A 12,751-nucleotide genomic window follows, 5' to 3' on the forward strand; every position below is an offset into this window, starting at 1 on the left:
GGCATGCCCCTCCCTTGGGTCTACTCAGCCTGAATAAAAGTAGCTGTAAAAGAGCATAAGCAACAACACTGGGGAGACAAGGGCGGTTGGTGTGGTGTCTTCCACACCACTCCTTCGTACGCCGTGTCGACCAGTGAACCTTAATAGGTGTTCGCTACCAGCATTTGCCCCAGTAGTCAATACATTCTCTCTTTGAAATCACCCCATTCCATAACCCACTCGGGCCCCCCAGTTAGTGTAGGAGGTGGAGGGGGGCGAAATAGGGGATCTCGACAGATGCATGGCTTGAGGGTCACCGCGGTCCCAAAGAAACCGTGTCTCAAGTGCATGCCCACCGGAATGATAACAACGCGAGCGCCATGGACGCCGGACTCCTCGCGAACCCCTCCCCTCGCCCCCCGCAGCACCCCCCTCGCACCCTCCCTTGGCCTCTCGCCTTTTGGATTTAAAGTTGAGGCACGAAGCAATGCTGCATCGCTTACAACCACCCCGCGCGTAATGCATACCAATACAATGGCCCTTTATTTAACTGTGTAATATCCCATTGGGGTCAACTATCTGCAAGGTCCTTAACCAGAAGAGATACATGAGAATTATGTAAATGCAAGGCACTTCATCTAATCAGTTGGTGTTCTTAATTAATTACTTACAAGGCCCTTTATTTAACCAGGTTATGTTTCATGGGCATTCAAAATCTACAGTCATTTACCCAGACGAGAGCTTGCTAATTTTTAGTTTGTCCTTTGCCAGAGACCTGGAAAATTGGGAAACTATAATTAAGATTATTACTGTTACTCTCATGTATTATTCCAAAGTAATAGTCATAATCACGAACTCAGATCTCTCTTGACCTTGACAAAGACGTAAAGTCTCAGTGGGTTACCGCCTGATAAAAAAAAAAGTCTTTAGTGTACTGCGTGATGAAACCAGTAACCCAAGTAGCTTTCCTGGCCATGGTTGACATCAATGGCGAGTGATTCCTGGAATGGTTCTGCTTCCACACATTCACCAAACCTACCCAGTGTGGTGAGCGATGATCAAGCAGTCTCCATAACCGATAACGTGTAGGGAGGCCTTCCAACAGTAGATTGACAAAGCACAGTAATTTATTATAGCTAATTTAAAACGAATGCCATCGATATTCAACTTTTTATATAAACTGCTATTATATATAAACATTTTGGTTGTATACGGGTGTTATGAAGGTGTGTAAGCTAAATGTATCTGTCCTACATTTGGAGAATTGTGGATGAAATGTAAAGGTGACAAATCATCTGCCAGGGGAAAGCATGGCAGAGACCACTTCGGACACTTGGCAGCGTCCCAACCTCTGTCTGCTTATCAGATTTTGCCAAATTCACGCAAACCTGATTAGATTTACCCCCCAACCTCACTCCTACCCTACCCCACCTGTATTATGTTTCCTCCCTTATGTCTCCAAATCCTGTGTCCTGATCCTCCTCCTCGTCTCAAGATCCTCTTCTGCCTCCTGATCCTCCCCCTTCCTGTCTCCTCCCCCCTCCTCCCTCCTCTCTCCCGATCCTCCTGTCCCCTGTCTCATCTCTCCTATCTGTACTCTCCCTCGTGTGTCCGGTTACTCTGTTGTCTCCTGATTCTCCAATTTCATGATTACCGGTCCTCTAATCATTTTAACTGTGCGGCCCAACTGTCAACTGTGATGAATGTTAATTCTCGTCGGTGTTTGTTGTATGACTTCATCACCCACTTTACAACAATGGGACAAACTGCCCGGGGAATGCTAATCTGGCCCCGTGTCTGCTCATACATTGTCCGAATCAACGAAAGCGTCCTTGAGTATTTAGTTATCCATCCCCATATCTCCCAATCCCCCTCTGCCATCACCAAACCCACCTATTAATATTTTTCTGGCCGCACTAATGTGTCAAGTCACAATTTTAAAAAATCTCGCCTCTTTTAATGCATTGTGTGATTGAACAGCCGAAGCTCTTTACCAATCCGTTGCTGAATGAAGGCCTCCCCAAGCTGTGTCGGTATGGGGGTTATTTACCCCGACTTCGCCACGCTGATCAGTGTGCGCTGTAAAGTTAACTAACACATATACAATGAGACCCTATGGCCTAATCCCTCATCAGCATCAGGAATTCCTGTTTGTGGAAGACATTAATCTTCATAGACAAATGCGTTTAGGGTTAAGGTTGGCTTAGGGATAGGGTTGGTGTGGAGTTTGGTTTATGGCTATTAATAGTGTCGGGGTTATAATGTTCAATGTTCATGTTTAATGATAAAGTTGGGATAAGGGTCAAGGCCACCTATTGTGTGCAGCAGTGTTTTGTTTCAGAGCAGCAGTACTCTCAGTCCAGGGCACTCGATATAGTTGTAAATGTGAGACGGTGGCTTTATACACGCACCTCCGATTAGCACGGTTCGATACGTACGGTTCAACTTCCATACATATGGAGGCAGGGATTAGTGGATCATACTGAGATCTGTGTGAAACTTCCAAACCTGCTGGGCTGTGATCGGTGGCGCATCACGATTGGCACATGGTTGGTATCGATCCTGTTGCATAGAAGGAAATGGGGGCCCCTGTCCAATTTATCTCGTCTTTGTAGCTTGGCAACTAATTCCCTTGGGCCCGTGGGCCCTGGTGCAGTAGCACTGCCTGCACACTCGACAACTTCACTGGTGGGTGTGAGGCGCGCAGGAGATGGCAGCACCAGTAATTGTGTTCGGGAAACCATCTGTCGAGCTGGCTTTCGCATTTTATCCCCTCGTGTACGGAGTGGGTATTCTCAGGTAACTCTAGTTCCCTCTCTTGAAAATCTGTCTTTGGACTCAGTAAGGCTCCTCTGCATGCACGAATGCCGTTTTTGTGCCATCAACAGTCTTGCTGAGATGCCGACACTTTCGTTGGCTGCCTCTCTTGCTGACGTGCAATTCCTCAGCCTGTCTGATTCGAGCCGCTTGCCTTCTCGTGTTTTTGCTGCTCATCTCCTGCCTGGTCCATGTTCCACCAGCCCTGCTCGTGGTTTCGCTCAGTGGCCCCCTGTTTCTTCCCTTTCTGGCGCTCCCTCCTTTGGCTGCCCCTGTGTTGCTCGTCTTAACCACCAGCCATCATCTTTTCTTGAGATAGGTCCTGCACAAGCTAACTTACTTTTTTTGACGGTCTCTCATCCACGTGTTCCTCTTTTGTCTCTCAATGTTCATCTCTCCATGCTGTGTTTAGAATCGTCAATGGAACGATACTTAAATTTCCTCTAATTGTAACTTCAAGACTAAAGTGGATTAACGTTTTGATTTATAGTTTCATGCCGATTTTTAAGCTCACGAAAGACATGCATCAAATCGCTTGTTTTTTTATACATATTTTTCGCTGCGTACACGTTGTGTATGGTTGTTGGCATATAAGTAGAGGTGCTGCTTGAACTGCACAGGAGGGGTGCGTGGGGGTAGCCCCTATACCCCACACCCCCCTAATTATGAAGTGACGTGTCAACTTGAACATGGGCAGTGCGTGGATTTATGGGTTCGAATCTTTGTTGATCCTTCCTCCACATCCGCTACTGGGATCTTTATTGGTCGGGCAAATCCAGAGCATGACTTGTGTAAACCCTCCTCGTTGGCTTTGCAAGATCAGTGACATTTGTGAATGTACGTGCACTGCCATTTTGATAATCCACTGCTGGATGAGGGCCTACCCAAAACATTGCCGGTTGAGACAGTTCTTTTATGGCGGTAGGGGAGGAACCATAGACGTGAGAACATCTAAATACAGTACATTATCACAATGGTGTTTTACTGCACTGCACCTCTGCTGCCCACAATGCGAAAAAGCCCTGCAAACAGCCTGGCACGCAATCACAATACAGACAGAACCCTGAGAAGCTAAGGAGAGCGGGTGCATTTTAATACATAATTAATGTTTCATTCATTTTTTTCTGCTTCCTAAATCCTGGTTTTTATTAAAATGTACAGAGTATTGTTTTATATCTTTCCCACAATTATATTAAATGTAAGCTCTCATGATATAAATACATTTATGTTCTTACAGTACGTAGTGCACCACTCTATCAGAGAACAGCCCTGTTCTCCTATAGACTTCAATAATCCTCTGAATCGACATTAGGAGAACAATTTATATGCCACGCAACGTGTTTGTCACGTATCGATCAATGCGATGTGTACTGTAATATAGCCAAATAAAGCAACACGCGAAAAGTAACGTGATGGAGTTTTTTTATGCTGTAATTTTTGGATGACCCTGGCTGAGACCATCAACTGGCTACACTTGAGAACCCGGCTTAATCAGCAGCAGCTGACACCCAGTTTCAAACCGAGGATTCTCCACGGTGCTTGGTTAGCGTCCCTGACTCCTGAGCCACCCGGCCACACAAAAACAGGTGGACATTGCCTTGCGTGTATTGATCATATCCTTGTATTTAATTACAGCCCCCCCCCCCCACCGAGCCCACTGAGCCCCCAAAAGCAATCACTGACCTTGCGGGGGGGGGGGGGCGAGTGACACTACCTGCAGACGTCACCACTAATCTTGTTCCGTAAGTTTGAATCGCTCTCTGATCCCATCTTTATCTGCTCTTTGCACAGAGCACGCTGGAAAAGTGTGTGTGCTGCTCGTCACACATTCCCCTCACTGTAAAGGATATATAGCGGATCTTTGCATGTTTGAGTATTATTGAGTATTATAATCCTGCGGCCTTTCACTGGAAAAACCACCTCTGCGGTACTAAACTCTACTCATATGGTATCGACAATCAAGGGTATTTCCCTGTCCCCAGACGACCTGTTTGTCAGTTTTGATATGGTTTTCTTATTCACCAAAGTTCCTGTACCTGACACCATCGCAATCATTGAATACTTGGCTCATCAGGGACTAAACACTGAGGTCCCCCCCCTCGTGAGACACTGCTTAACCAATACATACTTCACCTGGAATGGAACTTTCTACAAACAACTGAGGGCACCCCAATGGGCTCTCCCCTTACTCCGGTTGTAGCCAACGTTTTCATGGAGAAATTTGAGACTGATACCATCCAGACTGCCACTCTACGCCCGACCTTATGGAAGAGGTACGTGGATAACACTTTTGTCATCTGGCCACATGGCCGGCCTGCTCTAGACCAATTCCTCGACCACATCAATTCCATACACCCAGCCATCAGATTCACCATGAAAGTAGAAAAAGATGGCAAGCTACCTTTTTTGGATGTCCTAATAAATAAAATATAATTTTTTTTTAAACACGCTTTAATGAAATGTACTGTCCGAGCTGCCCCTCCCCCTGCCCCCTTTCCCCATCGCCCCTCCCCTCCTTCCACATCCCCCGCCCCTGGGCATGGCTCCCCGAGACTTGCCGTGACGTAAGGGACCGTGGTGATTTTTAGGCAACGTCAGTTGAGCGTGGACAATTAGAGCCGTTAAAAAGATTGTTTAATATATATATTATTTTAAATGATAGAATATAGTATTGTCATCAGTATGACATACCTATACGAAGTTTGCAGTCGATAGCACATTTGGGAAGTGTGTAAAATTTGAGTTACAGGATTTCTTTTTTGAGGATACAACAGATGAAGTGAGTTAAATAAAAGCGTGTAAAAAGAGACCTGATGATTCATTGAGCCACTCTGTCTACAGGAAAGCTACCCATACGGATGCTTACCTAAACCCGGATTCCCACCACCATCCATCCCAGAAGATTCCCTCATCAAGACTCTACACCATAGAGCCCAATGCATCTCCGACCAGAGCCCAATGCATCTACGACCAGGTTACTCCGACTACACAATCCGCAAAGCCTTCACTCCAACCATGAAGAAGGATCCTCTTGAGGAGCCATTCAAAACCATCACCTTACCATACATTGCCGGGGTCACAAAACATCTCCAAAATCCTGAATAAACACAAGTTCCAGGTCCGATTCAACACAGTACATAAAATCCGTGATCTGGTCCCGTCTGTAAAATATGTGATTCCAGACATACAGTACCTTGGCGTCTACAAACTAAGTTGCCTCTGTGGTAGCAGCTACATTGGAGAAACCAAACGACATGTCTCGGACCGCAGACTTGAAACACGGTAGGACCAACACCTCAGCGTGGCAGACCATTGTTACAATTCAGTGGGCTCACATGACATTGACTTCTCCAAGACGGAGGTTCTCTGCAAGCCATCCGGCTACCATGAGAGATTCGTTCATGAGGCGATCCACATATACAAACACAAAGACAATTTCAACCGAGAAGATGGATTCTGGCTCAGCAATCATTGGAAGGACGTGATACACTATTTCGGGTCTTGATTGATTGTGTTCACGTTTACGGTGACTTTCAGACCGCATTCCATTCACTGGCATTGACGATATAGCTTTTGTATTCTCTTCACAGATCGGAGTCTTTGCTCCGCTGCAAGTTTCCTGCTGCCACTCTCCCACTGACACATTCCTTTGCTTCCTCTTAGTACCTTTCACGCGACGTTCAATAGTATGGTGTATAGTAGATTGTATAATAATCAATTGTATAATAGTGTAATGTTTAATATAATGTTTAAGGTAATATATAGTATCGTAATTGTGTAGTGAATGTACAGCAGTGTGGTATACAGTAGGGTTTGTAGAATAATACATAGTGTAATATTACAATGTATAGTCTAAGGTAGGGGTTTGTCTATGGCAGTGTATAGTCGTTTGATGTAGAAAAAAGTTTAGTTGGAGGCATATGAATATAATGCATAATGTTAGAGCTTATATTGGTGCTGTGTATACGATATTATACAGTGTAGTTTAGATTTTAAGGTATAATATTGTCATGTATAGTGGTCTAGTTTATAGCATAGTTGTAACGCAACACTGGACAGTGTAGCGCACTGTGGCTATTTCTCTCTCTCTCCCCCCTCCTCCGTTCCGAGCGTAGATGGACTCGTCCGTCTGAACAACGCTAGTCCGCTGTCCGTGGTGCTCACGTTAAGGAAAAAACCGCCACTTATTTTTTCGACATAGAAGTGTAATGTATAATGATTTATTGTTAGTAGCTCAGCTTATTGGAGAGTATATTGAGTACATTGATTATATTGATGTAGTTTATATTTAGTTTTTCACATCGGTTTATTGTATGGTCGTAGGGTATTTGCAGTTCTTTAGAAACTCCTTTTTTGTTTTCCACATAATGCACTAGCTTGATACGCGGTGGTTTGGCTGCTGCAGTTCTTTATTATTAAAATTTCCCTTCCTTATTACTGCTAATGCTACATAATATACTAGCATAATATGACTTTGAGACCCCGCACCGCCTACATATTCCACAATGAGTGACTAACCCCATATCTGCATTGGTCATCAACATGCTAAATTCCTCTGTTGATATGTAAACTTCGTTGTCAAGGCGCTCTCCTCCTCTAACCCAGCTTAAAATACACTGCCAAGCTTAGCAGTGTTCATTAGGACGCTGTCTTTCCGACAGCTCTGTTCTTCACCTGAGGATGGCTGCTTACGCATGCTCCATTTACATCAGGGACAGGCCCGGTCCTCGTTTACACGTGTCTGTGAGTAACTCAACCCAGAGTCCAAACAGAAAAAAACCATGTGCGCGGTTCTGGTTGTTCTGGATGAAGACCCGAGTCGCCCGCAGCATCAATCTGAGACACCCAACCCCTCAATAAGGACTTATTCATTCTAGATTTGAAGCTTTCGTGACTGCAAGGATTCATACTCTTAGTTCTTTCGGTAAAGTCACGTAGGTAAAAAATGAAATTAAAATTAATAAAAAAATACAAGTTAAGGGGGAGGGGGGGGGGAGCTTATCAGAATGTGGTAGCCAATGAATGGAACGTATCGGGAGGGGGGGGCGGGGCTAAAAGAGAGCACGAGGTGCTCGTAGGCGTCGACGTGGACGTGTTTGTGCGCAAGTCCCTGTTGGTGCACATGATAACGTATTGGAAGGGGGGGCGGGGTTTAAAAGAGAGCTCGGGGTGCACGTGTACGTGGACATGCCTGTGCACAAGCACCTGTTAGTGCACATGATAGAAGAGAACGAAAATGCCCATGTTTATACCAGTGTTGGCTGACAATAAAGAGAGTACTGTTAAACGCTGGGGATGTTAACATTCGGTAAAGTAAAAAAGTGCCTGTCAGATAAGATGGTCCAAAAATGTGTAGTTAAATCTTTTTTGCATGGTTAATAACATCTTTCCAATGATTACTAAGTTTGTACCCATCATCACGGTTGATATTATGTCTGTGTTTGTATATCTGAATGGCTTCGTGTACAAACCTTTGATGGTAGCCAGAGGGTTTGCAGAGCACCTTGGTCTCGGAAAAAACAATATCATGAGAGCCCACCGCGCTGTAGCAATGATCGGCAACGACGGAAGACTCAATTTTGCCGTGTTTCAAATCTGACTTGTGCTCGCGGACACGATCAGAGACATAACGTTTCGTTTCCCCAATGTAACAGTCACCACAGCTGCAACTCAGTTTATAGACTCCAGGGTATTGCAATTCAGGGATGACATCCTTCACAGATGGAATTAGATCGCGGATTTTATGTACTGTACTGAATCGGACTTGGATCTTATGTTTGTTTAGAATTTTGGAGATCTTTTTGGTCACACCTGCTATGTATGGCAACGTGATAGTTTTGATCGGCGTTTCAAGTGGCTGTTTCTGTATGGTGGGAGAAACAGCTTGGTGGATGGTGCGTTCTCGAGAATCCGTTCATCCTGAGGGCCCGATGTACATGTCTTAATTCACTAGCCAGGTGGTGTTGGTCAGAAATGCCATGATCTCTGTGGTATAGCGTTTTGATGAGATAATTAGTTTGAGATGGGTGGTGGTGGGAATCCGGTTTCAAGTAAGAATCTGTGTGGGTGGCTTTCCTGTAGACAGAATGTACCAAGGATCCGTCAGGTCTCCTCTCAAACAGAATATCTAAGAATGCTAGTTTGCCATCTTTCTCCACTTCCATGGTGAATCTGATGGATTGGTGTCTGGAATTGATGTGGTCCAAGAAGTGGTTCAATGCTGGGAGGCCATGTGGCCAAATGACGAAAGTGTCATCCACATACCTCTTCCACAGGGAAGGACGCAGGGTAGATGTCTGGATGGCTTCTGATTCAAACTTTTCCATGAACATGTTGGCTATCACTGGTGCCAAGGGGGAGCCCATAGGGGTACCCTCATTCTGTTTGTAGAAGGTGCCATTCCAGGTAAAATAAGTGTTGGTGAGGCAATGCCTAACCAGCGCAGGTACATCTGAATTCAATCCATGTTGGACCAAGTCCTCAATTATTGTTAGGGTGTCAGGCACTGGAACTTTGGTAAACAGAGATACTACATCAAAACTTAGTCTCTATGGTCAAGGACATGGTACTATCTCCTGATGATATCCTCGTCAGTTTTTTTAAGAGCTTGCATCTTGGAATCCCTGCCTCACTTGATGCAGCAAATCTGGTTGTGATGGTCCCACCTGATGACGGAGACTTGTGTTGCCTCCGAAACGTCATGAATTTTTATTTTTATTTCATTTTTTACCTATGTGACTTTACCGAAAGAACTAAGAGTAGGGCTCATTCACACCAACGATCAATAATAATAAAAAAAACAATAATTGTGTATGGTGCTTAAATAACTCAACAAATTTTTATCTCATCTCAAACATTCAAAGGGCACCTACAGTAGCAGCTGTTTGTTTGTGACACAAGGCAAGTACATTTTGGTGAATTGGTTTATGGTGTAATTGTTTTAATTTGGCAATTTGGACCACGATGTCAGCTCACGAAGGTCTAGTAATTTAGAATGACGTTAGTAGATATTTGAGATCCACTGTGAAGCAGACGGTTATAACTGTGGGTGACAGGGCGGCCTGTCAAAATCAAACCGTGAACCTCTTCAATAAAGGGAGAACTTGCTCGCATTGGACCATGTCACCATACTGATTCAAATCATGACCAAGTGTTACCCACGTCCTCAGTCCCCCACACCTTCGATCAGAATTGCACACACCCTCAGACCGAGTCATGCACACTCCTTTCTCTACCCTCCACCTCCCAGGGAAGGAGCGTGCCTCACCTTGGCCGCCACAGAAGAATTGGGCTTCTCCAGGAGATCCCAGAGCTTCTTGCGCTTTTCCGCGCAGCATGTGGCGTCGAACTCTTCGGCCTCGCGCTCACGGGCACTCTCTGCCTCCCTCCGCAGCTCCTCATTCATCTGCTCCTTCTTCTGGTGGTACCTCGCCTGGCAGCAAGACTCCAGGTAGATCTCGTCGATGCCCCAGTAGTCAAGCTCCTGGCTGAATGACAACGCGCACATCTCCTCCATCATGTGTAACTTGCCAGTGCGGTAGAAGTTTAGGATGGAGGAAAAGGCCCCCGGGTGCCTGTCGAAGAAGTACTCGTTGTCTGCGAGGCTGTAGTCATCGCACAGTTCCATGACGGTGTCGTGCGCATTCGTGTCACGTAAGCGGCCGAGCCTTGTGCGGGGCAGCCGCTCGAGGGTCCGCCACAGCACCTCATGGGTGAGGCCTCCCACATTGAGGCGAACTCGCCGGGAGTTACCTTTGCTCTGTGCAATGTCCAGAGGTTCTGGTGGCAAAGACTGCGTGGAGGAGGAAGCCTGTCTGTTGAGTCCGGACGTCATCTTTTCTTCTTCCTCTTAGGTGTCTTCAACTTGATGCCTCGTTTGTCTTGCTCGGAGTGAGTTCGTGGTCGTGGTCTTTTCGTTTTTGTTCGTTGAGATGGTGTTAGTTTTTGGTGGCCTTGAGTTTAATCACGAGATCGATGGACAAGACGAACTGATGACAACCCTGTCCTCCTCTTCTCTCTGTCCTCTTCCCAACACAACAGAAATTTCCTCTGTTCTCCACGTCAAGATAAGTTCGCTCTCCGTGGTCACCGCTTGCATCGGAAATCCACGCAAAGGCTCATATCCACCAGTCCACATGGCCCATTATGATGTGTACTCATATTACTCTTGTTATTGTTGGCTGTTGTGGTAATTGTAGTAACAGTTGTTATTTGTGTAGTTGTATCACTCCACACTTGCCATACATTTCCCCTCGTCTTTGTCTTTGATCCTAGAGGAGGTGGAAAACAGAGACACATCGTCAGCGAATGAGGATTAACATGTACATGCGACAGTTTTATTCAGTCGACAGTGAGGTTGAGACCCAGTTCAGCTTTGGGGGAGGGGTGGGCGCAGGGATGAAGAGCATTCGGTGTGGGGCTGTCCTTTCCCAACAAGTTTCCCCCCCCCCCACCAAGGAGTGCACAATATACTTTGTGGTGGGGGGGGTGTCATCCATGCCCAAATCTGCGAGTGGGATGAGACTAAGAGGGGACCTTAATGGTCAGGATTTGGCAATTGTGCAAGGAAGAAAACAATGGCGAGGTAAGTGACATTATCAGTATTGACGGTAACGTCCTCTTTAACTTGAACTCGTCATCTTGCCTTGCTCAGCGACAGTGGTAAAAAGAAGATCGAGAAAATAAGACATCATGCAAACACAGCCGATTACACACTTGGGTATTTTTTCAGGGTTGTTGACCAGCGTGGTGAAGGATGGTCAACAACCCCCATAACCCACACGAAGTGGAGAGGCCTTCATCCCAGCAGTTGCTTGACAAATGGCTGCCACAAAATCTATGGGAGGCAGGAAGTCGTGACAAAGTGGTTCAGGACCCCCAATTTACCAACCCACAATGACTATCGTGGTGAATTATGGTCAAATGGAACCCCCATTTTTGATACGTGGATTGGGGAGGCTTGTGAATTAATATTACTGCTATTCGCATGAGCGGAGTGGGAGGGGGGATTGAACCTTACTGTATACTCGTAGAGGGTGGATATTGTTAATGGTATTATCCCCATTAGCCAGTCACCCCCGTTGGCTCTCGCAATCCCCGGCAGAGCGGGGACGTCACACAATAGGAGGGTCATAAAATCAACGGCTACAGTAGCACGGAGCGAAGTGGGTTTTAATTAAGCCGGGTTCTCAAGTGTCGTGTAAGTTGTTGGTCTTGTCCCTGTTATCAATGGGTTGCATGCTCATAGGCTTACACATAGACCCGCAACCTCACATTGAATAGAAAACATATAAGGTTTAACTCATCGATTTACACAAATATGCTTACTCAAATAGAGACTTGTGGACTTACGTCTATATCAATAGACTCGCATGGACTTAACTAAGCTTTGAATAAACCCGAGTTCTCAAGTGTAGCGAGTTGGTGGCTTTCAGCCCGGTCATGCCATGTGACCAACATTTCTCAATAGCAGGGTATCTGGGAAAGTGCTGCTCCCTACTGTGTGGAAAAGAGGTCTATAGACTTGCTTAGAGACCCAAATACGCACTTAGAGACCCATAGATTTACATACAGACCCATACACGTATATAGAGATTTGTAGACTAAATAGAGACCCAGATATTCGCACAAAAAACAATGAATGTACGACTGAGTTGTGATTAAACTTGGTTCTCAAGTGTAAAGAGTTGATAATCTCTGTCTGGTTAACAATGAACTTAGCATAGCCTTTTTCTTTTTCACTTGTTTTGGGCTTATTACAGATCTCACAATTATACATTTAAAAAAATGTACATTTGAGAAGCATTTCTAAAGTAGGACATGTTAGAATTTGGAGCCACCCTTGGGTGGATGAAAGGCAATTAACGGGACTCCTAACTAAGACCTTTGCCGTTTTCTTGCAGAAGCCGTTCTCTAACACACGGGGTTGATGTTACACTGCTGTCCACGAGAGTTC

At 45.5% G+C, this 12,751-nt stretch overlaps 1 protein-coding gene across 1 annotated transcript in view; it reads right to left on the reverse strand.

Annotated features, from left to right (window-relative positions):
• Nucleotides 1-11,061, reverse strand: part of LOC144717976 (potassium voltage-gated channel subfamily B member 1-like) — a 103,888-nt gene extending 92,827 nt beyond the window's left edge. Inside the window, exon 1 of the mRNA XM_078593835.1 lies at nt 10,064-11,061. Within this exon, the coding sequence (XP_078449961.1) occupies nt 10,064-10,630 (567 nt within the window). The 5' untranslated portion in view covers nt 10,631-11,061. The remainder of the gene's footprint in view (nt 1-10,063) is intronic.
• Between the last annotated feature and the right edge of the window lie 1,690 nt (nt 11,062-12,751).

This window comes from Lampetra planeri, chromosome 4 (genome assembly GCF_965212315.1).
Source record: "Lampetra planeri chromosome 4, kcLamPlan1.2.h2, whole genome shotgun sequence".
Classification (NCBI taxonomy): domain Eukaryota; kingdom Metazoa; phylum Chordata; class Hyperoartia; order Petromyzontiformes; family Petromyzontidae; genus Lampetra; species Lampetra planeri.